Genomic DNA, 25,497 nt, shown 5'->3' on the forward strand with positions numbered 1-25,497 from the left:
TTAAGAGAGGTCAAATGTCAAGCTTTGGATTAAATTGCATTCCTGGTGGAGTGCACCTCAGAGATTGAATGTCAACATTGTTTTTGGACGTCAGTCAAAAGTGATGCAGTATCTGGAGGGCACTGGGACACAGGGACAGCCAGTCAGCCAAAATGGTGTTTAAAACAACTGCGGTGTTTTAAATGTCATCTCTGTCCTATGCTTTTTTCTCTTTCTCTTTCATTCATAGGTTCTGTTTCTCTTTCTAGCTGCCTCTCGCTTTCTTTCTCTTTCTTTCTCTTTCTCTTTCTCTATCACTCTCAGTCTCTTTCTCGTTCTTTCACTTTCTCACTATCGTTCCTCACTCTTTCTTCCTCTCTTTTTTCTCTATCACTCTTATAAAAAAGATTAAAAGTTTCAGTTATGAAGTAGCTGTATATTTTTCATATTTTTCAACATAAATTTACAAAATTGGGAGATGCAAACAAAACAAGACTGTAACCCCCCTCCCCCACAGACACACACAAAAAAGGGGTATTACAATATACTTGTAAGTTTTGTCATCACAATTACTGTAATATAATGAAATCCAAAACGAGCCAGTACTTATAGCATAACTGTTAAGCACAGTCATTCATCAAATCACTCTCAAAATAACCAGCTATGGAAAAGTGTCCAGTACAAAAACAAAAACGTTGGCAACTATTCTCCACATTTGGCAAATGCGTGCAGTATGTATTTACAACCATAGGGGGAAGTATAACTCATTCTAAAAGCATCTTAATTCGTTTGCAGAATGTAATTGAATGAAAGGTCTATATGCAGGGGAAGGGAGTGGGGGGAAGGCATCCCATGGTATTTCCACTTGAGTTCACACAGGCAGTGGTTACAGCAAGTCTCTCTGGATAAAGCTAAAGGAATGTGTTGCAATGTGAAGTAAAAGGACTGCTGTGTGTACCTGTGTTTGTGTTTGTGTGTGGGTACAGGTCAGTGGTAAACTCTGTAGGTGCCATTCTGGGAATATATAATGTACTTTGAGTATATTTATTAATTATTAATTAATTATTAGGAACCAAAAGACACTGATCACAATTTTTGAACTGCGAAATTTTTAATTTTGAGTCTCTCACCATGACTGCTGTTCAGATAGCAAGCACACATATGCAGTTTATAACACATCCCAGTTATATCCATCCATCAGCCATAGCTATATCCATCCATCCATTATCTAGTATTATTCCTGGTCAGGGTCGTGGGGGTGCTGGAGCCTATCCCAGAATTTATTAGACAAGAGGCAGGAATACACCCTGGACAGGCTGCCAATCTATCGCAGGGCACACACACCATTCACTCACACACGCATGCCTATGGGCAATTTACAGTCTCCAGTTAGCCTTCCTGCATGTCTTTGGACTGTGAGAGGAAACCAGAGTACCCAGAGGAAACCGAGCAAACTCCTCACAGAAAGGCCCAGGCAGGGATTCAAATCCAGGACCTTCTTGTGAGTGCTACCCACTGCCACCTGCTCTAGCTACTTTTTGAGAGTATTTCATTGGTTCCTATACATCGGACAAGATCAGTAAAACGTTGAATCCAAAACAAATACGTATTTGACCCAGATCTGCTACAGTGTGTAAGAAAAAGTGGAATTAGATTTATACAGATATAAAGAGTCATAATATTATAAATTATGATCAGAAAATCCCTGCTTATATAGCATTAAAAAGCAGATTAACCTATGTATGAATTTGTGTAGAAATAGAGCAAACATTTAAAAAATTATGTTAAAACAAATTAAAATATGAATACTTCACCACAATATTGGATTAACAAAACTGGGTAATTGAGTTCCCTGTTAAATATGCATAGTGTCAACGAATGTAAATATATTCTTCCCTGTTGAAAACCTCCACCTAGAAGGTGATAGTGATGATGTTCTAAATATTAATGTTACCATAAGTGAATTTAAGCCACATTTTTTACTACTAATCAGTGTTTCATTTTTTCCTCCCAGAAATTAGACCTATGATGTCCACAGGGTTTATCTGGCAGTACACCTTAATGAGAATTGAAATGAGGACTTCACCCGCGAAGGGGGGATAGATAGAGCAGTTGGAACCACTTATCAGTCATTGTTCAAAGATTGTAGTACTAAATTCTCACCACTAGGTGTCAGTAAAAGCAGTGTGATTGAAACATTGCTGTTAGCCACTGCCTGTTCTTAAAGTTTTCACTGGGTGGTGTATTGAGTCGATACATTTTAATCAGTTTAATTGATACATTCTGTACGTTGTAATTTTTTATTATTTAGAGCTGTTAAACCTAACCTTTAGCACCTTATTTTGTAGTAATATTTAGAAAATGACAGCACTATGTCATAACTGCAAATCGCACATGCAAAACTGGCTCTGTATAACCACTGTTAATAACATATTTCATTTTGCTCTCCTGGTTTGACAAATTGGTCTCTCTGTTGTGTATCACCAAAAAATCACAGAAGAAAAACAGAGCCGGGTCCATGCTTTAACAAACACACAGTGGACTGCCTGCCAGCAGGGTTATGTCTGCTGCTCCTGTTCTACGTTACCTTTGCAGTTTATTACCTCAGCTGTTAATTTATTACCTCAGCCGTAACCTGCTCAACCCATTTTATTCGCTGTGATTGATCCTTTATTACATTTCTGTTGCATCCATTTTACTGCTACTTCACAGCAGGCCGGGCAGTGCAGGATGGGCTCCCCCACTATAGTCAGGTTCCTTCTAAGATTTCTTCCCATCAAAGAGTTTTTTCTCGCCTCCGTTTGAGGGTTTTTCTCCCCAATTGGAGTTTTTTTTTACCTCACATGCCTGCTATTTTGGGGGTTCACTATGAGGTATTGGTAGGAATGCATGAGTCTAGTTTGTATTGTAATGCCACACACAACCTACATGGACACAATCCATGGTTTTTTAAAAATAATTTAGTGTGGTAATTTGCTGTTAACACACGCCGCATATATTAAATCCATTGGAAATTGTCCGTTCTGTTTGGGATTATAGTTCTAACAGAGTGGGTGTTGGACTGGTACTTTGGAAGGGATGCCGTTCCCTTCATACTGTACCTGTGTCCTTAACCTCATTAGGATTAAGGTAAATGGACAGCAGTGATGGACAAATCAGAGGGCTAGTGAGGACCTGTAGTATAATTATATGGGTCTGGTCTTGATGATTGTTTTGGACTTTGGGGTGCAGCAAGAGAGGAGGGGGGGACCTGACAAGTAGGTTTTATAGTTGGGGGCATAGTGTGCAAACTGCATGTGTGTTACTGCTAGAGACCTTTACAGACCTGTGTGTTACTGTTCAAACCCTTTACGGATCTGTGTGTTACTGTTAAAGTCCATTAAAGACCTATCTGTTACTTTTAAAGTCCTTAACAGATCTGTCTGTTACTGTTCAAACCCTTTACAGACCTGTGTGCTACTGTTCAAACCCTTTACATACCTGTCTGTTACTGTTAAAGCCCTTTACAGACCTGTGTTTTCCTGTTAAAACCCTTTACAGTCCTGTGTGTTCCTGTTAAAGCCCTTTACAGACCTGTGTGTTCCTGTTAAACCCCTTTACAGTCCTGTGTGTTCCTGTTAAAACCCTTTACAGTCCTGTGTGTTCCTGTTAAAACCCTTTACAGTCCTGTGCGTTCCTGTTAAACCCTTTACAGTCCTGTGTGTTCCTGTTAAAACCCTTTACAGTCCTGTGTGTTCCTGTTAAAACCCTTTACAGTCCTGTGTGTTCCTGTTAAAACCCTTTACATACCTGCGTGTTTCTGTTGAATCCTTTTACACACTTACAGAAGTTAGTATAAATAAGTCAAAATTATTAGATTTAAATAAGAATAAATAAAATAATCTGTTCAATTTCAATATACATACTGGCCAAATCACATGCCTACTGTAATTGGCCCACTAATATAATGTGTATACTTGTTAATCATTCATATATCATTAGCTAATCATAAAGTGCATGTAATTAATATGAACTCTTTGCTTTGCAATGCAGTAATATGTTGACAGTGTTATTTATGAAATATGTATTCTTATCCTGTTTAATATTCTCATCAGATGTTTCCCATTGGAGAGCACAATGCAGCTGAATACAGGACGCTGGTTCTACTATGAACTCTCGCTTTGGATAGGAAGGACTGGGCCTATAGGTGGGGGACTGTGTGTGCGGCAGGCACTGTGACTCAGACACTTGAGCACTTGGCACAAAATTGCTTTTCTGATGGAGCGGGCGGGTTATTTCCTTGACAATGAAATTGCATGCGATAAAAATAGATGGAGAGAAATGGGAAATACTTATTCATTGGGTGACCACGTGCTGTAACTGACTCGCGCCTACCCACTGGAGATAGACCTAAATATATTGTTCTATGGAGTGGCGCTGGTCTCCTATGCAGGTGTATTTTGTCGATAAGATATTTGAGAACTTAAAAGTAAGGCAGCCCTTCGATCAGTCATTATTACTTTAGGTGCATGAAGTAAAATAATGTGTCAAACCAATTTTTACCATCCCATTGCGTTGCGATATAATTAATTGTTATACGCCTGGTACTACTGACAGTCTCCTGTCCTGGGCTGATTGTGAATTATTATTATTATTATTATTATTATTATTATACTTTTTTCTTTCTTTTTTATCGCACCTGCTGCCTGCTCAGTCAGGAAGGACCGACCGAGTGATTTTCCTTCCGTGCCACAATCACGCGCAGTGATCCACTCCGGACATTCGGCTTTACTCCGGTCCATTCTTGCTGCAAGGAGGAGCGATCGTCCAGCTGCATCTAAGGAACGGGCAAACACAGCACTTTAACCGGTCTTCCGTACTTAGCGCCTGTCAACCTGCAGAATCCCTTCGGAAACATAAACGGTTTTTGGGGTTTTAATGGTCAGCTGTTTCACGAGTAGGCTAGCTCTTGTCGGAAACCGTTTCAGACCTGACTGAAACAGTGAAAAGACCACCAGATTTCTTCCTGTGTCCAGCCAGAAGACATGCTTAACACTACATTTCTGGTAAGAAATTACGATCTATTTGCGCGGTGTGTTCATCTATGTAGGTTACCTTTCTGAAGAACAATTAGACCATTTGGAGCTTTTGGAATTAATATGTATAGTCTATATGTTAGCTATATTGATATGTTTTGTGTCTCACATAATTGACCTAAGCTTAACAGCATTCCGAAACATTTGCAATGTAGGTAGATGACCATGGAGATAATAATAGCGGTACAGTTGACATAATTTTACATAGCTGGAAAGAGCGTTATGCTCTGGCTACCGAGCTGTGTGTTAGGTCAAGCTTCAGTGTTTCGTGAGAATTGCGTGCAAGTTTAAAAATACATTGGCTAGCTAGAGCATCTTACGGGTTCTAACTATTCATTCAAATAAATCATTGGCATCCCGCGAGTATCTAATTACAAACAGACGCTAACGAGTGCTAGACTGGTTGAACTCCAGATAATTTCTGAAAGAGCTTCAGTACATACAGTACGCTTGTCTTGACTGAGCCAGTCATAATGAGCACGGCTAGCGGTAGCCTAGTGGGCACAATAATAGTCTGCTACTTTCGTTCATTTTTGTCATAATGAATTATTGTTTGCTTCAGTAAATTGGAAATGTATAATCTCTAAAACCTTTACATTCCAGTCACCCCCATTTTTAATAGCCTATGCCAGATCCTTTCATACATGACTGGGAATTTTAAATGTGTCGTTTTGAAACCAAGGTCAGAAAATGACATTGCAGTATGGCATATTTCCCTCTTTTTGCTAAAACAGCATGCAGTCAAGATGAGTGGACATAAAATTAAATAAATTACATAAATTATAACAATATTTTTCATACTTAGTTTTCTTGTAATTCAGAACTATGACGGGGCAAGAAAGTATAGACTGCAGACTCGTAATCCGTTTATTTTTTAAAATAAACGTTTCTCTTCTCGGAATGTCAGTTAATCGTGAACTTGTTCTTTTTAAAGTCAACAAAAGTTGTTTTTTTTGTTTCTCCTCTTCCCGTTTCAATTGCAAATCAGCTAATGTTAACACCAAGACAGATGACATCCATTGGAATTTAAAAAGAAACAAAACCTTGGATATATTTTTTCTGAATGTAGCCAAGTAAATAAATAAATAAGTGAACACATTTATTAATTAATAAACAACACCATAAAACCCACCAATATTAAATATTTTTGAGGTGGGGAAATGTTTCATAGTCTTTATTTATTTATTTTTTTTTTTTGGCTGTTGCTGGACAATAGTCCTACAGCATAGTGCTATTTGGCGAGCCTTGGGATGGTGAATAGCGTGTGACAGGCCCAGTCTAAAAGCTCGTACCATGTGCGTTAATGATGGATAACCTGTCAGATTGTGGTTGCAGGTGAGATGAAATGCGAATGGAGGATAAGAATGTTAAATGTGCAGGTAGAATCTCAACAAGGCAAAATAAGTGAGGGAATTCCATAAACGATTGACAGGGAATAAAGTGAGTTTCATTGTAGAACAGTCAAGATTGAGAAGTTCAGTCGTTGACTTCCTGTAAGTATCTCCTGTAGCTATAATTGCCAGCAGTTATTTCTGAATGTTGCATCCTTCAACTAATTCAGTGAAGGGGCATAATTTCATAGAGTTTTTTTCTATGATTCACTTTGCGTTTGGGGAAATGATTCAATTACAGATGTTAGCTCTTCTCACAGATTTTGCTTCATACAGAAGATTAAGTTTGTATAATATCAACATGAAGGGAATTTGCAGCTATAAAGGAGGCTAAAACTAATGGTAGTGTCTGTGGCACCTACTAATAGTGATGTAGCTTATAGTAGGTCTATTTACAAGATTAATGCCAGAAGATGTGGCTGGCTGATCCATCATAGAGAACAAGAGCATAGCTTCTCAATGAATTTAGTCGACTTTGCCACTGATTTCAAAGATGAACCCTATTTCTGTCATTTTTAACTGACATTTCTGATTAATCATAGTCCATATTTAACCTCAGGTGAGACGCTAGTTTTTATGACTAGGCCTAGGCCACCAGATTGTGCACATAGACGATTTCTGTCCCTGTAATTGTTAGGTACTCAGCTCTATCAGGAGAGCCCTAGCAGTGTTTCAGTTGGACACAAAGCCCCAGTGTGTTTTCATTGTAAACTGATCTGAGGAGGGGTGTCCATCCTGTAAGTTCCCTTTAATAATGCAGCAGGAGGCGGAAACCAGCCTGTCTGGAACAGCAGTCTGCAGGTGTGTGGTGTTCAGTGAATATGGAGAAGGTGGTGTGTGGTGTTCAGTGAATTAGGACAAGGTGGTCTGTGGTGTTCAGTGAATATGGAGAAGGTTGTGTGTGGTGTTCAGTGAAGATGGAGAAGGTTGTGTGTGGTGTTCAGTGAATATGGAGAAGGTTGTGTGCGGTGTTCAGTGAACATGGAGAAGGTGGTGTGTGGTGTTCAGTGAATATGGAGAAGGTTGTGTGCGGTGTTCAGTGAACATGGAGAAGGTGGTGTGTGGTGTTCAGTGAATATAAAGAAGGGGGTGTGTGGTGTTCAGTGAATATGAAGAAGGGGGTGTGTGGTGTTCAGTGAATATGGAGAAGGTGGTGTGTGGTGTTCAGTGAAGATGGAAAAGATGGTGTGTGGTCTTCAGTGAACATGGAGAAGGTGGTGTGTGGAACTCTGCAGTCCGCCTGGTGTGGGGTGTTCAGTGAAGATGGAGAAGGCGATATGTGAACCTCTCTGTAGAAGTTAGGGATTAGACACACTCTTCCCTTTTGTGTGATTATGGTGTGTTTTAATGCAGTTTTGTTGGTATTGTGGTGCAGCAGAGAGCCCTTTTTGTGAAACATTGCTTAAATTAGACAGAGTTAAACAGCTCAGGTGTTTGACCAGTTGCAGTGGCAGCGTTCTGCAGAGCTCCAGTGGTTTCACAGGTGTAGCTACATCACGCAGTTGTGAAGTTAACGGAAATGGACAGGCTGTGGCTGAGAGCTGCTTAGCATGCGGGAGAGTGAGGCTCTCCAGGTCTTTGAATGGTGTATTAGGAATACCTCTTATTTGGTTGCCAATTCAAAATGGTTTACTTCCTTTGTTATTTGTGTTTTGTGGGTATTCTGAGTGGAGCACTGTGGTGCTGGACTGCGCTGGACTGCGCTAAACTGTGCTGCAAAGCTTTGGGATTTCTGCAGGCTGCACAGGGACGCGTCTGCACCCTCACACCCTCCAGCCCAGCAGAGGGGGCCGGTAGTCACGTGCTTGCCCCGATCAGCAGAATGAGATGTTTTCTCGAGGCCTAGGGGGCTCACCTGACATCTCAGTGAATGAGTAACAAGCTGGTTTGGACTGTCTTCTGTTAGGTCTGTTCACTGTTTTCTGTCTGAAAGGGAAACCCCCACTGGATAATGGAGAGAATGACAAATTAAGAGCACCTCTTATCTGGTTGCCGATTCAAAATCGTTTACTTCCTTTGTTATTTGAGTTTTAATGGCTAATACCGTGGAGCAATGCACCATGGGATAGCTGGCCCTGTCTGGCTGAATGCTCTCCCTTTATGAATGGACATTGACTCTGCTCTGTATTTAGAAGAGTAGCATTAAGGCTTTTGATTTTCATTATCACATAAAGGATTTGTCGTAGTGTCCTTCACTACTACAACAAGTAAATCTGATTTCAGAGAGAGTGACAACTCCTGAAACACTTCAAATGGAATCAGATGTTGTTTGGCAGTGGAAAGGACAGAGGAAGCTAGGTGGTGAACTATTTGACTTGTATCTATCTAGTCTTGTCTTTGTGATGCTTTAATATACACATTTATGCAAGCATTCCTTGTAATGGTCATACGTCTCAGAGCTTTAAAAAGAAGCCTAGTGTTGCACATTAAAAAAGTGTTGGTCTGAATTGTCTTGGGTAAAACCTTCATTTTGTAGCTTAGTTTTGAAACATGGGAAAAGCATGATGTGGAGCCATGGGGATGCATTTTGTCACTGAACTTCCCATCACGGTTCCCTTTACGTAATCTATAATGAGGACCTTGTGAAAAATTTTGGCAAAGCTGCTGGGTCTGTATTAGTGGGCATGATTTTTATCTGCTAATCTGCCACATGTCCAGTTGACCTGCACAGTGTGTCACCTCAGACTACTGAACCATTAAAAATAGTACCTGAGGGAAAATGGAATAGGCCTATTTGTTTCTAATTTTGACAGGACAAAAACACCCCGGAGTTCTTCTCTAAAATTATTGCTTGGCCTATACCATGGTAGTTCATCAAAGGGGTTTTTCATGCAGTTGATTCTGAGCAGTTGTGTTTGAGGATAAGATTCCTTCTTTTAGCAGTGGTTTGTTCCATTTATTCCCTCAGTTTGGATTATCTCAAAACTATAACTGACATATTTCACTCTTTTAATTGCGTATGATTTGTAACATTAAAGTTTTAAGTTTTGAACAATGGCCCTGCAATGAATTGGTGACCTGTCCAGGGTATGTTTCTACCTCTCACCCGATGCATGCTGGGATAGCCTCCAGCCCCCCGCTCCCCCCCACCCCCTGCTGTGGCCCTGACCAGGAATAAGCAGGTTACATAATGGATGGATGTTGGACAGTGTCTAGATATTCACACTTCCTTTTCTCAGTCTGGTGATGGCTGGCTCCAGAAATCAGACCCATCCTTGAGCTGACGTTCTGCTGCGGCCAATTGCAGTTTCCCCCACAGTTGCATTGAGCCACATCATTTCGGAAACAAACTTTATTTAAAATGCCAAAAAGAATAACAATGTAGGGGAAATCAAGTGAGACGTATAAGAGAAAACAAAATCTTCTAGGTTTCAAGTGAGGATCTTAATTCAGGTGCTTTCTAAACCTTTGTGGCAGAATTATTTTTGGGTAGGGATTGCTCACCCTCGATCCAGAGAGAGAAACACTGCTCTGCACTCATTTATTATTCTCTGTGTCCCTTACATCCTGTCTGCATTCTACTCTTTCGATCTCCTTTCTTTCTTTGTGATATTTTCTTTGTATTTTCTTTCCATTCCATTGATCCATCTTCATGTTTCTCTTGTTTTTTAATAGTGTATTGCTATTAAAATGGTATCACACACAGCACCTTATGTATATGCTGAGCTTGTTTGTTCTCTGTTGTGCCGCTTGTGTGTTTTTGAAAAGCACAGGCAGACCATACCTGGGCCATGTCAGTTCACCTGGTCCATATGGTAAAGATGCTTAGAACTTAAATATCTCAAATTTATTATCACTATGAGTTCAAACGCATTCCCTGAATAACTTAATCTGCCATCCAGATGGAAGGAACTGGAATTTTTCCCTTTGAAATGCTTACCTCTCTGTTGGTATGTCAAGGGTTTGTAACTGAAACGTCGCAGGTTCATTTAGCTGGTGAGGCACTGCTGTTGTTTGCTTAGCACGAGCTGCTTCCGTAAAGATCCAGCTGGGTCAATGGACAATATGCTGATCTGGAGCTATTTAAACTGCCCTGGGCAAGAGCCTCTGACAAGCAGATGAATAATAGCAGAAATTAAATATTGTTTTACCGACCTCTACACTAAGCTGGCTTTCTGTATAACATGCCTGAAATGCAGTTCAGCGCAGCTTGTGGGTCAGCTCCAGTGTGCAGTGTAACAAGCCTTGATTGCTCCCTAAACTGACAATTGCATAAAAATGCCTTTGAGTACCGTCTGGAGTCTGAATTATAATCCATTGCTCTGCTTAAGACCTCCTTCTGGGGTCCTTGACCTCATACGGTAGGACAAGGGACCGTTTTTTAGAAAAGAGAGCTCCAAGCAATTCATGAATATTTTGTTGGCTTCAGGTCCTTCATATGACGGGTGCAAATTGAGGTTTGTGCCAAACCAAACAGGGACACGAGGTGTCCTCGTGCGTTTTCCCATTTGGGTAGTGATTCAGTGTCAGGAGTTTGAGGGGAAGTCTGTGTGCCGGTGACCTTACTGTACAGGATTTACACTGTGCCGAAAATTCTGCAGATTCAGGAGGAAAAGGGAAGGATGGCGGTGAGAATGTTTATGAAGCAGGCTTGTTTGGGAAGGGGATGGGGGGGGGGGCACAGTCACACTTTGGTGGTGGGCTTCTTATCATGCAAAAAAAAATAAAACCTTCCTACAGCATCTTGCCCTTGACCAATCATTTCATCACCATTTGCTGTTTTAATGCTTGCAGGCGTGATTGCTTGGTGACTGCCAATTTACTGGTGTCATGGCTTTAAGATGATCATCGGCATGGCTAGCTAGTTAATCTGGCCCATGAAACTGTACAGGTAATGAGCTAATGTAAAGCGTGCTGCTGAGTGTATTGCAGCAGGTCGCCAGGGCTAATATTATATCAGTTTATTGCGGCATATTATCAGTGATGGGCAAATTACTTTGGAAACATAATGTGGTGCTGATTGCGAATTACGTGACTAAAAATGTAATTACCATTCACAAATGATTTAAAACATTAACGGTACAGAGTGTCACTAAAAAGGTACAGTTACATTATCCAGCAGCGCTGTCTTCCCATACAAATTAAACTCTGGGAAATACACTTCAATTTAATTTGCATCTACCGTAAGCTCATTTGTACCCCGTGTTGCGAGATAGATATCAGAATCTGGTGTGTTTGTAGTGACCTTGCAGTGAACAAGGCACACTGCACATGCTCAGATTCTTACATTCACTGAGCTCCAGTGTGTGGCTCACACAGTGAAACAGGCACACTGCACATGCTCAGATTCTTACATTCACTGAGCTCCAGTGTGTGGCTCAAACAGTAAAGAAACGCACTGCACATGCTCAGATTCTTACATTCTCTGAGCTCCAGTCTGTGGCTCAAACAGTAAAGAAACACACTGCACATGCTCAGATTCTTACATTCACTGAGCTCCAGTGTGTGGCTCAGACAGTAAAGAAACGCACTGCACACGCTCAGATTCTTACATTCACTGAGCTCCAGTGTGTGGCTCACACAGTGAAAGAGGCACACTGCACATGCTCAGATTCTTACATTCACTGAGCTCCAGTCTGTGGCTCAGACAGTGAAAGAGCCACACTGCACATGCTCAGATTCTTACATTCACTGAGCTCCAGTGTGTGGCTCACACAGTGAAAGAGGCACACTGCACATGCTCAGATTCTTACATTCACTGAGCTCCAGTGTGTGGCTCACACAGTGAAAGAGGCACACTGCACACGCTCAAATTCTTACATTCACTGAGCTCCAGTGTGTGGCTGAAAGCAGCGTGGCCCTATACCGCCGCTTGCAGCACGAAGGAGGGCCCATTTGAGCCAGCGTGGCCCCGGGGACTTGAACAAGCTGTTAAAGCCAAAGACCAGTACGAGCAGGGCTTTGCGTTAGCTGGTGCGGTGTGGAGATAGCATTGTTCTGTACGCATAGGACCACAAACCCACAGAGACGCGCCCATCTCTGTTCTGCCAATCCGCTCTGCCCGAATAAGGGCAGCGTTTCATCCTTTTGCTCTCGTTCAGGCCGTGGAAGCTGCTGGGAGTAGCTGCAGTCCCAGTTAAACATGCTTATGTGACAGAGCTTGTGATTTGTGTTTTCACCTGCCATTCTAACTGGAACCAATAGATTTTTGTTCTTTTGTCCTTTGTCGTGCACCATATTGCAAAATGCTATTAGCTGGCACGTGCCATCTTCTATACTTATTGTGGAACACTATTGGCTGGGAAGCACCATCTCCTATACTTATTGTGAAGCACTATTGGTCGATACATGCCGTCTCATATTGGCAGTTAGAAGGCTCCGAGCCACTGAGTGCCATGCCAGTGTAAATGTGCAGGAGGCTGTGACTCATCTCAGGATGATCGCTTGCCTTTTCTACACTGCCTTCTAGAAAAATCCATGTGACCTGGACCCTTCATTCTACTACTACTACTACTGCTACTTTACTACTTTACTACTATTACTCTGATTTACAACTACTGTGGCCTACTACGCACAACACAGAACACCTAAGTGGTATCGAATATATACGATACTGTCTAGCTCTCCTTCCGCTCAAAACACACCATTTTATTTCAAATCCTCATTTGTCATTTCTTTTCCAGTGTTTAATGAGTAATGTATTATTCATCTTTGAAGCTTGAATCTTAAAAGTTGTCTCATGAGAACTCAGAGACTGAGCCATTTGCTTGTTTTCAATGCAGGAATGTGATTTTAGCCTGCTCTTCCGTGCTGCACATTCAAAGTACGGCAAGGAGAGAAACGGAAGCGCTCGCCTTAACTGAGTTTATTTTAAGTTGACACGTTTCTCTGGTAACTAAGGCTGTCCCTTAAAGTTAATTGGGTAATTGGATCACCGGCGTTGAGCCTGGCAGCTGCAGGCTGGGTCATGTGTTCAGTCTGCCTTTGTTACGGCTGTAGCTGCAGCTGTGAGGACAGACTAGCGTTGACTCATTCTAGTGCTTGCTTAGCATCTGACATTTCCACTCCACTTAGATACTATTGTTACCCCATGCAAAGCTTTCTCTGAAAAGTGATGGTTGTCTAGGAAACAATGAAATGACAAATTGTCATTTTATCAGATTTTCCCAAGATTCTTTTGTTCATGATTATCTGCTTCTATCATTCAACATGAGTAAAGTCTATTCAGCAATATTGCAAAATTCAAAATACATGAGGCCAGTTAGTACTGTTTAAGAGATTCATTAGATCTACTGTGTGCCAGACCCTTTAGCTTTAAATAACACATATCATCTTATCTGCAGCGACTTATAGTAGCTAGCTCAGCAGATAATTTAGCCTGTTAGTTTACATTTTGTCATCTTGCCTTTGTTTACTCCTTGCCTATGTTAGCCTATATTATGCAAGAATGTATGGAAAGCCATGTTGATACAGGCATATGTAGAAAGCTAGCCACACCTTGGATGCCTCTTCCTGTGGTGGTGCTGGGATTTTTCTTCCTGGAGGTGCTAAGGGGGGAGGTAGGTCAATGCATGGAGGCGCTGGTAATTAATTTTTTTAATTAGAATGATCTATTTTGTAATTAAACTTGATTTTACGGACTTTAAAACAGGAGATCTTTAGCTATCTATCTTGGAGAAATAAAACATTCTGGGCTGCCAACGAAGGTTGCGTTAATCTGCTAGCAATTACACCAGATGGTTAGCAAGGGTTTACTTCTTATTAGCTTTCAGTGTCATACTTGAAATATATATATGTATTTTAAATTTATCTCTTTTAAAATAGCATTTGAAAACATTGTTCCCATTAGTGGCGAGTTTTGGTAATTTGCTCGCTTCTGATAACTCCAAATGCACAATCACAGGAAGTGTTTGCAGTCCACTGAATTGTGGGAGCCCTAGCAAGAGATTGGGGTGCCCTTGGACAGCAACAGAGCGGAAGTGAAGTCAGTCTCAGGAGATCACTATAAAGCTTGACAGATGGTATCATAATTTTGCACATGTGACCCTTTTCCCTGTATTTTGATTGGTTGAGTGATAGGTAGATATTGTTTCTCTTTGCATGCTTGAGATAAGTGAGTGTTCATTTATGGCCTGTATGTCAGAACCGCCCACTGGGCCTGTTTGCGGTACGCAGAGGAAGGCCAATCAGGAAACCACGAGCAGATGCGGTCATTGTGTGGTCTCTCCCAAGCAGGGGTCATTTCAGTCTGAGTCAGACTCCTGTATGCTCATTCTACCAGATTATGTAGCACAGCTTCTGTCTCCTGATACTTGACTTCGGTGTACTACCAGCCAGCATTTTGATTGGCAAGAGTAAGGAGCCTCGCTTGCACTAGAGGATAAAAAAAATATTTTCTTTTGTGTGGTGCATGGTAGAAATGTTCCCTCTAAAGGAATCTGACATTAGCCCTGCGTGGATTCTGGCAGTGACCTGAGCTGCGTTCTTTCTCCGAGGTAAGGAATGCGATTCGCTAGAATAGACAAAGACATGGGTTGAGTCAGACCCAGTGTTTACCACAAGAACAAAGCAAAAGACCTTAAGTGCTGCGAGGTCAACCTTAATTGAGCTTTATTATTGATAATCTTCAGTAATGTAGATTTCATTCATGTGGCACATAATAACATGCCCTGTCAGTCACTGTGTGTGTGCAAAACAGTGTACGGGCCCAGACTTGGAAAAGGACGATAATAGTGTATCTTGAAGCATGGGTGTGTGGGAGATGCTCATTTTAAGTGTACAGGAACACCAGCTTTTAGCCTGTCTCCACCCGTTTCAGTCTTTTAAAAGATGCAAACTGGGGTTGAGAGTGAGAGCACAGAGTGGAGAAGAGAGGAGGGAAGAATGAGAGAACCAGTCGGTAATGGTCATGGAACCGGAGTCAGTGAGGGGGAAAACAATCTTGTGCCTGTCACTGTTCTGCGTAGGGACCTGCCATAGGCCCAGCTAGCTGTAATCGCTATTTTATTACAATGTCAGCAGATTGCATTGAATCATTGTTTCCTAAAGATCAGCAATGGCATCGGGCACAATAAACAAAATAGGACTCAAGTGCTGTCCTTTAGCTTTACTGAGAGGACAAATGAATGATCAGACTGTATCATGCCGCGACATAATCTTATTTATTCCCCTAATAAGGAGTCAACTAACTTGAACAGGATTCTTACACAAGGTCAGGTCCAGGATTCCGACACAAAACCAGATCCAGGATTCTTACACAAAACCAGATCCGGGATTATTAATCAAAACTAGATCCAGGATTTTTACACAAAACCAGATCCAGAATGAATGCAAAAAACCAGACTCAGGATTCTTACACAAAACCAGATTCAGGATTCTTGCATGAATCCAGATCTGGGGGTAACAAACTGGGCCAAGAAACAATAACATTCACCATCTATAAATTCCTCTTTGTCCTGTTCCTTCTCTCAAAATGTAATGAGAGGTCGACCAGGCTGTAATTTCTGCTGTATGACACACGTTAGATAAATGATGAGCAAGTAGATGACTCAGGAGCTAATGAGCTGACTCATAGTTGGAGTGATAATGTTCAGTCGGCACATAACCGCCGCATAGCGTCGTGATTGGGGTCAAAGGTTAATTACTGAAATGCTTTGTAGCAGATGGGCCATCAGGCGCAGCGTGTGATGCTCACGGGCAGGATACGAGTTCCTGGTCCTGGGATCGCTGTGTTTTTATCCGCACTGTCTTATCTGCCAGCTACAGTCAGACTGTGCACTCACACACACTTCCTTTTCTGATTAGCATTCTCTTTCTGTCCATCCAATGAAGATTACTTTAAAATGTAAAATTCACTTTCTTTAGTGTTACTTTAAAAAGTCAAGTTTATATGATTATAAAGTTATAGAAATATACAGTTAAATTAACTGAAAACATAATCTGAAATAGTCATCATATTTAGTAATTGGTTGCCAATCCGTTGCAAACATCATGTGGCTTCCCGAGTAGTTTTGCATGTAACTATTTTTGGAAAGTGAGGCTGAATTGCCTGCATTTGAAAGCAGGTATGTGATCTGTGTATGTTTGGTAAGGGTTGGTGTGTGGCACTGGGCTGTTTCTGCTTTGCAAACAGTCACACCTTTCAGCTTGACTAGTCAGGCTCAGCTCTGCAGCTGTCTTGTGCTCGCCATGTGGGAAGTGTTTCAGAGTGTCTGGTAGAGAACGGGTTAAATTATGAATTCATGTGTGCGCATTGTTGTTAGTATTACACTCAGTACAGTGTTGTTAGAGTTACACTCAGTACAGTGTTGTTAGGGTTACTCTCAGTACAGTATCATTAAGGTTACACTCAGTACAGTGTTGTTAGAGTTACTCTCAGTACAGTATCATTAAGGTTACACTCAGTACAGTGTTGTTAGAGTTACTCTCAGTACAGTATCATTAAGGTCACACTCAGTACAGTGTTGTCAGAGTTACTCTCAGTACAGTATCATTAAGGTTACACTCAGTACAGTGTTGTTAGAGTTACTCTCAGTACAGTATCATTAAGGTCACACTCAGTACAGTGTTGTTAGAGTTACTCTCAGTACAGTGTTGTTAGAGTTACTCTCAGTACAATGTTGTTAGAGTTACTCTCAGTACAGTATCATTAAGGTTACACTCAGTACAGTGTTGTTAGAGTTACTCTCAGTACAGTATCATTAAGGTCACACTCAGTACAGTGTTGTCAGAGTTACTCTCAGTACAGTATCATTAAGGTTACACTCAGTACAGTGTTGTTAGAGTTACTCTCAGTACAGTATCATTAAGGTCACACTCAGTACAGTGTTGTTAGAGTTACTCTCAGTACAGTGTTGTTAGAGTTACTCTCAGTACAATGTTGTTAGAGTTACTCTCAGTACAGTATCATTAAGGTTACACTCAGTACAGTGTTGTTAGAGTTACTCTCAGTACAGTATCATTAAGGTTACACTCAGTACAGTGTTGTCAGAGTTACTCTCAGTACAGTATCATTAAGGTTACGCACAGACGTGTGTTTTGTGTGTGTTTTATGCAGCGTATGCAGAGGGAAGCCTTTGGGCAGATGCATCCTGTTATGGGGAAAATCACCTTCTGACTCAGCTCAGCCTGTTCAGCCACCCCAGTCAGCAGCTCACCGCTCAGTCCAAATCAGAGGTGCCCAGTCATGTGCCACGGAGACAGTATGCAGGCTTTCATTCCAACCAATCGCTACACCTGCTGATTTCACCAATGAGCACTCTGTAAACCAGAGAGGAGGGAACTAATTAGTGAAATCAGCAGGTGAAGTGATTGGTTGGAATGAAAACCTGCATACTCTCGGCCCTGATTGGGCACCACTGGTCTAAATTCTATAATTTTATGTGTGTGTGATGTCTATGAAATGACAGACTTCACACACACCTCAAAGTATATTATATGGGGGTATGGGGGTCCAACCTCATGAGTTTCCATTGGAGAACTTGAGTAAAATGAAGTTAGATACCCAACAAAAGTGCAACATTGTGCTCCCCCAAAATTGTAATGAGGAAACCCTGGTAGGCACGCACTAAGTTATTTATATGAGGTACAGGTGTGTGTGTGTGTTTTTTTCCTGTGTGTTTTATATTATACTGTCTGTTGATTCTTTTATGTTTTTGTACTGTATTTGATCTTAATGCTGCACATCACTTTCCCTCTGGGATTATAATAAATAAATTCTGAAATCTGGCCCCCAGGGGGGGCCAACTGATCTGAGCAGAAATGAAAATTACTGCAGTTTTGTTTCAGAAAGTGCATTTCTGATAAAGCACAATAATGTTCTAATGTTCATCTGCAAGGATTGATGGCTGCAGACAACCAAGCTTTAGCCAGAGCATGTTTGGAATCTGTAGCCTGCAAAATGTTAATTGGGACTCCTGTGTCTTTTCTGGGAGATAAGAGCTTGACGTTAATGATGGCAGACCGTGAGCTCGTCATGTGATATCAATGTCAGACGGAGGGATTAAAGGGGTTTATGGAAAGCAGTGTCACTGCCAGACTAGCCTATGCTAATTTAAGGCCTCTTCACCAGCATGCAGTAAGGTGATGACAGAACAAGATTTCACTGCCAGCTTCCTGAAAACGAATGGCTAGTTTCCACATTGGGGCAGCTGGAACTACTTGGAGAATTACTTTAGGAGAGAATCTAAAATAATCTAAAGGTTCATATTGGGGTGCTCTGTTATTAAAATGGGTCCAGTATGACTGCCAGTTTAGATTCAGTGTTAACTGCTATAAGTCCTTCATGTGTGGGATGAACCAGGCAACCCGGCGCAGGTCACATAGAAACAGGAAGTTAAGTCTGATGTCACTTCCTGTGCCCGTGTGTTGCAGGTGAGCAGGTGAGCGCCGCGGAGCGGGTAATGCTTCTCGTCCCCGGGGCCCGGAGCCGCTGACGGTCCCGACGGGAAGCCGATGGCGCACGCCCACCAGAGGGGCCTCCAGGGCCGCGGCCTCAGCGCTGAGGAGCGCAGCGCCACGCCCTCCCACAGGAGGGCCTCCTCCTCCTCCTCCCAGCGGGACGTCCGGCCGGTGAGCAGAGGTCCCGCGGGACGCTGAACCCTGCCGCCGGAGGCATCGCCAGCAGGTGGCGCTCTGCCTAAAGCTCCCAGCTGGGGACTGAGATCTTTAAGGCGTCATATTTATGGACCCTAGGACATGGAAATTAAATATCAGTGGTGGAAAATACTGGTTCAGAAAGTAAAAGTCATCCCCAGTATTTAGTTCCTGTCACCTGGATTTGCTAATTAGTGCAGTTCCTCTACCTCCTGGCTGAAGAATTGTGCTAATTAGCAAATCCAGGTGAACTCAGCCAGGGGGGTAGAACTAATTAGTGAAATCAGGTGGCTGAGTTCATGGACAGAAGAAACACTGTATTTGTACTTTCTACCCCCTTTTTTCATCTCTGTTAAACTAAATATATTGAAATTAAATGTTTTATTGCGTATTTATAAGATATTGCAACACTTCACAATATATGGATAAGCATGCAAATGATTAAATATTGCAAATTATTCATACTTTCAGATATTTCTGAAGAAAAAATCACTAAAAAGCTCAGAAAAGAGAAATGCTTGGCTAGTGTAGGTGTACTTCACCAGACCTGTCTGCATTTATGAAGTTGTCATGTGACACAGCTTCACTGCACTGATTGGAGGGTAAACTTGGCTGAATGTACTTCAGCAGCCATAAAGGTTGTTATTATGTGACATATATAACTGCCATATATAACTGTGACATTTCAGTGTCTGTCTTGTGATGCATGTCTCTCTCACTACAAGCTCCCTCATGTTTTCTATGCGCATAATCATTTAAAGTCAGACCCAGGGCCCCACAATGTCTATGTTGTGTTGCCTTATTTTACCAGAGGTTGTTGTTGGTTTTTATTGTTGTTTGGTTTTTGATGTTTTAATTGTTTTTGAAATGGAAGTTCAGAATGGGGAGTGTATGGGCCTTGGACTACCATGTAAGGCCTTATTTTTTAATTAGCCAGCAGCCCACGCTCTGCGTGTGGCCTCTAGAGCAGCGGCCCGAGAGAAATAGAGCACTCCAGGGGAAGCCGTGACATCAGGCGGTGCTTGAATGATTAATGAGACCGAGGGAACGGTCTGAAAAGCACGCCTCGCGTTAGCACGTTAGCACGCTAGCGAGGAGCAGCTGCACAGGCGTGGTGCTGCGGTAACCATGGCAGCCCCTTCTCGTGGAGGGGAATACTGTGCTGTGTGGAGGTGAGAAGAGGAGGTAAACAGCAGGAGGAGGAGACTGTTCAGCCTGTGGAGGGTCAGAACCAATGGGCAATGAGCTCACGGCCCCGTCATTATCCGGGATCTCCAGCTGTGGAATCACATTGGAACATCTGATTAGGCGTTGTTCATTTTGAAGCACAATAAAATACGTAAAGGCATGAAGGTAGGTTTGGGACAGTGAAAGCGGAACCACAACCAGCCAGTGCAGATCACGGTGAAGGTTAGTTAGAGCCAATGAACGGTTCAGTGGTTAGAACTGCTACTTAAGCGGAGTCTCTTGGCATAGCCCATGGAGCAGCGACCACATGCTCGTTACGAGCCGCGACATCGGCTGCTCGATTCCGGCCGCGCGACCTTTGCCCCGTGTCTCTCCATCGCTCTCGCTCCCCGTTCTTCTTGTTTCTACGGCTTAAACAGCCGTAGAAACATACTAAAAAAAAAGGAACTGCTACTTGATTGAGAGAGCAGCAAATTAAAACAGGCGTTTGACTGATTTTCCTAAAAAGAATTCACAGCACGTGCCCGACGCCTGTGCAGAACACAAAGTAGGAAACAGTGATAGCGCACCAGCCCTCCAGGACCCCTGGTGTAATTGAGTGTTGATTATCATATTGTGTAAATAATATTCTCTGACTGATTGCGGTTTTCACGCTGTGGAAAATGATGCAGATCTGAAGGTGTGACGTGCAGGAGGTCACGTTTCTTGGGGATCTTCGAGATCGAGTGACGGCCGCGCCAATGAGATGCGAACCAAAACCCATTTGTGCTTTTATGATGTTTTCATTATAATTATCGCTGTTGGAGAAAGCAATAAATTGACTTCATTGTTGCAACGCGAGGTTTATTTTACTTAGTGCGGCGTTGGCTTGTTTCTGTCTCTGTTACTGTCTCGGACCGCGTTGTTATTCATTGCTCCCTCGACGCCGCTGCATCGACTCCTTAAGCGAGCCGCGCCGTTGCTTTTATTGTATGATAAGCACTGCTGGAAGCCCGGGCGGTCACATGTCGCAGATTTATCAATAACGGCTTGAGTGATAGCTCACGCCTGTGTAATCTCTGCCTCGCTGGCCTTATGAATAAGCGATCCATCCTCCGTCTAGGCGGTGTACGTCTAGGCTCTGGTTCAGGGCATTGTCAGGATGTACGTTTTCTCAGTGTTTGTCTCCTTCTTGGCCCGTTCCTAGAGTGGGGTATCGGTGTTTGTTTTGTTTCGCCGTTGACGTCGAGTGTGCATGTTGGGATGTTTCCATCCGAACCCTGTGCGAAAGATGACCCTAATACCTGTATCTCTCTCACATAGTAAAGTGAATGAGAAAGAAGGCTCTGTTGTACACTAGCTCTGTACTGTATGTCAGATTGGTCATCTTGTGGGTCTTGATTAGAGGGGGCTAGAGGTTTTAAAAGTAGGGTTGTGCTCTGTATTGGTGGACAGTGTTGGGGGGGGGGGGACACACCTCCCCTGGTCATTCCCGCCTGTCTGACCGTGTTCATCTATGGTTGTGGCCGCTCTGTTCGGCCGAGGCTGGGCAGCACATATACACCCATCTCTGAGCTTTACTGCGTTTTCCGGTTCCCCCCCTGCAGGAGGTAGACAGCTGGGAAATCATCGAGGGGCTGAAAATTGGGCAGACCAGCATCCAGAGGCCGGACAAAAACGAGGGCTTCATGCTGAAGAAGAGAAAATGGCCGCTCAAAGGCTGGCACAAGGTGGGCTGCTCACGCAAGTTTTTAAAAACACTAACGTCACGCTTTTTTAAAATCGTGATGTAAATCATTTTTGTGACCTAAATTATAATGTTAGTGGACAGGAATTATCTAGAAATTGCTTCGAATTTTTAAGAAACCTGACAGACGAGGCTTTATTTCTTAATTTATTTCTTAAAAAGACCCAGCTGATTGGCTTAAAATATTGTCTTTTTTAGTATTGAAAGATGCCTATAGCCAACCAGTATAGACATTGGGGTGATACTGTCAAGTCTGGGCCTACACAAAATGTAAAATTTCAAGTAAAACATCCACCAGTTTCAATCGACTTGATGTTCTCACGTGTCTTGTAATTCATTTGTTTACACAATAAAACTTGAAAACCTGATGCACCAAGTTAAAAACTGGTGGTACTGATATTGAATGAACGTCTATGGGAGTGCGTAGAATTTGAATGGACGTCTATGGGAGTGCGTAGAATTTGAATGGAAGTCTATGGGAGTGCGTAGAATTTGAATGAAAGTCTATGGGAGTGTGTACAATTTGGTGAGAAATATCATTCAGCACCTTGTCACCCCTGGGTAGAGCTCTGGCTGTGCTGAAATCTGCGCTGGGGGGGGGGGCGGGGGGGCTTTTGCACAATCCACAGGGGTTTTAACCATTTCTCACTGTAATGAAACAGAATTTCGCTGAGCGGTTTTAAAAAGCAGAGGTGGAAATGACACGTTTTTATGCGCAGAACGGCCCGAGGTCACGTGTCACAGCTAAGCACTTTCTCTCCCGCGCGTGCGCGTTACTCATTCACCAGATACGTCCCTCCTTTTTTCCGCAGCGCTTTTTCGTTCTGGATAATGGGATTCTGAAGTACTCCAAGTCTCCCGTCGACGTGAGTAATGCCGGCCTCGGCCGTGGGGAGACGTGACAAAAGCAGGCTTCAGCGGGACAGCGTTCGAGGCGGAGGGCGCCATGATTTCAGCACATAACTAGAACTTATATATTATGACAGGAAATATACCCGCGACTTACAAAACGGACATGTTTCTGTCCATAGAGCACATCTCCCTCTCTCTCTCTCTCTGTCTCTGTCTCTCTCTCTCTCTCTCTCTCTCTCTCTCTCTGGTCTTCCTGAAGTCATGTGATCCTCACTGTCTGAGGCTCAGAATGAGGGAAATATGGAGTTTGCATAATGGCAGCTGCTCAAGGGGACTCTTAAAACTCAAGGGTACTTCTGAATGCGCTTGACAGTACAATTTCACAATCAGGTTTTTTAAAATGGTTTTTATCATTTTACTGCAGTGATTATGTTTAATTATGCTTTCAGAGAGCAGCGTCCCCCGGCTGGGGAGCTGGCCAACGGGAAGGGCAGTGCTGACTGTTTCCCTTTATTCCGTTTGCCTAGCGTTACGTCAGCCAGCTTTACTTTCATTTAACCTTTACATAATCAGGCAGCTCCACTGAACCCTAAAAAAATTTTAATTCTTGCTTATATCAGGTAATATCCACTCCTGTCCTTTCTGCATTTGTGCCCGTACCGTAAACAATAGATCTACATACACTATATCACCAAAAGTATCTGGACACCCCTTGGTCACGGGCTGATTTTCATGGTTTTGACTAGACCCCTTTGTTCCGGTGAAGGGAAATCTTAATGCTACAGCATATAATCACATTCTAGATGGTTCTGTGCTTCCCCAACAGTTTTAGGAAGGCTATTCATGTTTCAAGCATGACAGTGCCCCAACACCTTTGGGATCAATTGGAAAGCCAACTGTGAGCCAGGCCTAATCACCCAATCAGTGCCCGACCTCACTAATGCTCTTCTGGCTGAATGGAAACAAATCCCTGCAGCAGTGCTCCAACATCTAGTATAAAGCCTTTCCAGAAGAGTGGAGGTTGCTATAGCAGCAAAGGATGGACAGACTCCATAATTTCGGATGAGATGTTGGATGTCCACATACTTTTGGCCATGTAGTGTAGGTTGCACCATGGCAATGCTAGTGACTGTATATTCATCTCACCACTTCCATTGGCGTTGCATTATTGTATATTTATGCTGTATGATAATTCACATCTCCAATTCTGATCTCCCCGTTCCGTATTTCCATATAGATGGGTATGTGCCCGTTCACCCAGAATTGGTTCATCTCAGATAGCTGCTGTTCAGGGGGGTGTTTCGCGAAGCAGGGCAACCGAGTTAGCTGGGAAACGGCGCCAAGTAAAACCCGGAACGGCTCTTTTCACTCCAGTCCGCGTTCCATATTCGGGAGGGTTCCGAGTGTAACTCGGTGCAGTTGTCCAGCTAACCCGGTTGTCCTGCTCCGTGATACGAGGCCCTGATTTGTGCTAAGTCTCGTTGACCTCGCTGCAGATTCAGAGGGGGAAGATGCACGGCAGCATCGACGTGGGCCTGTCAGTCATGTCCATAAAGAAGCGGACCCGTCGGATCGACCTGGACACCGAGGAGCACATCTATCACCTGAAGGTAACGAGTGTGCAGGTGTTTTAGGGGAGAGAGGAGGGGGCCAGGTTGGGAGAGGGAGAGAGAGAGAGAGATCCTGCCTGCCACCTCAGAGTTTTGTCGCCCCCTGCAGGTGAAGTCTCAGGAGGTCTTTGACGCCTGGGTGTGCAAGCTGCGACATCATCGGCTTTATCGGCAGAACGAGATCGTTCGGTCTCCCCGGGACGCCACGCTCCGAGCGTTCCCCCCCCCGGCCAGCGCGGAGCCCCCCCAGCCACCGCCCCCCAGCACCGCCGTCACAGGGCCTCAGGTAGCATGCCCTCAATATGCACTATCAGACTTATTATAGTCAAGGAAAAGGCAGAAATACATATACTGGTAAAACAGACACACAGAGCAGGATAAAAATAATACCATGTGCTAGTTTAGTGGTGTATTGCAGTGTGTTGGGTAAGGGTTAGCATTATATTGCTGTGTGTTGGGTATGGGTTAGCAGTATATTGGGGTGTGTTGGGTATAGGTTAGCAGTATATTGTGTGTTTGCTATGGCTTGGCTGTATATTGCAGTGTGTTGGGTATGGGTTGGCTGTATATTGCGATGAGTTGGGTAAGGGGTTAGCAATATATTGCGGTGTGTTGGGTATAGGTTAGCGGTGTATTGCGGTGTGTTGGTAAAGGTTAGCGGTATATTGCGATGTGTTGGGTAAAGGTTAGCGGTGTATTGCAGTGTGTTGGTAAAGGTTAGCGGTATATTGCGGTGTGTTGGGTAAAGGTTAGCGGTATATTGCGGTGTGTTGGGTATGGGTTAGCGGTATATTGCGGTGTGTTGGGTATGGGTTAGCGGTATATTGCGGTGTGTTGGGTAAAGGTTAGCGGTATATTGCAGTGTGTTGGGTAAGGGTTTACGGGCCTGTCTGTACCCACCCTGCAGACTGTGCCCAGCAGCCTGCCCAGGCAGACCTTCCGGCCCGGTGCCAGTCTGCCCGCTTCCTACAGCAGCGGGCAGCGGAAGGTGGCCACCTGGCTGCTGGAGTCCCAGGAGATGGACAGGTGTGCGGAAGGTGAGTCGCCATGGCAACGCCACTCCGATCTCAACCCCTCTCCTCTACGCGTTCACAGAGCTGATCTCTCTCAGAAGTCTGACAGCCACTGATTCCTGCATGGGA

General features: G+C 43.3%; 1 protein-coding gene across 4 annotated transcripts in view; it reads left to right on the forward strand.

Moving 5' to 3' along the window:
- Positions 1 to 4,667: 4,667 nt before the first annotated feature.
- Positions 4,668 to 25,497, forward strand: part of LOC118214235 (oxysterol-binding protein-related protein 6-like) — a 40,581-nt gene continuing 19,751 nt past the window's right edge. The window contains exons 1-7 of one of the 4 annotated variants that reach the window (XM_035394013.1): positions 4,668 to 5,024; positions 18,758 to 18,955; positions 21,754 to 21,876; positions 22,706 to 22,759; positions 24,242 to 24,355; positions 24,465 to 24,641; positions 25,263 to 25,392. In XM_035394013.1, the coding sequence (XP_035249904.1) occupies positions 18,839 to 18,955; positions 21,754 to 21,876; positions 22,706 to 22,759; positions 24,242 to 24,355; positions 24,465 to 24,641; positions 25,263 to 25,392 (715 nt within the window). In that variant the 5' untranslated portion in view covers positions 4,668 to 5,024; positions 18,758 to 18,838. Of the gene's footprint in view, positions 5,025 to 14,629; positions 14,881 to 18,757; positions 18,956 to 21,753; positions 21,877 to 22,705; positions 22,760 to 24,241; positions 24,356 to 24,464; positions 24,642 to 25,262; positions 25,393 to 25,497 lie in introns of those variants that run through there. The other 3 variants (XM_035394016.1, XM_035394017.1, XM_035394015.1) reach the window with 3 other exon arrangements.

This window comes from Anguilla anguilla, chromosome 15 (assembly GCF_013347855.1).
Source record: "Anguilla anguilla isolate fAngAng1 chromosome 15, fAngAng1.pri, whole genome shotgun sequence".
Lineage (NCBI taxonomy): Eukaryota > Metazoa > Chordata > Actinopteri > Anguilliformes > Anguillidae > Anguilla > Anguilla anguilla.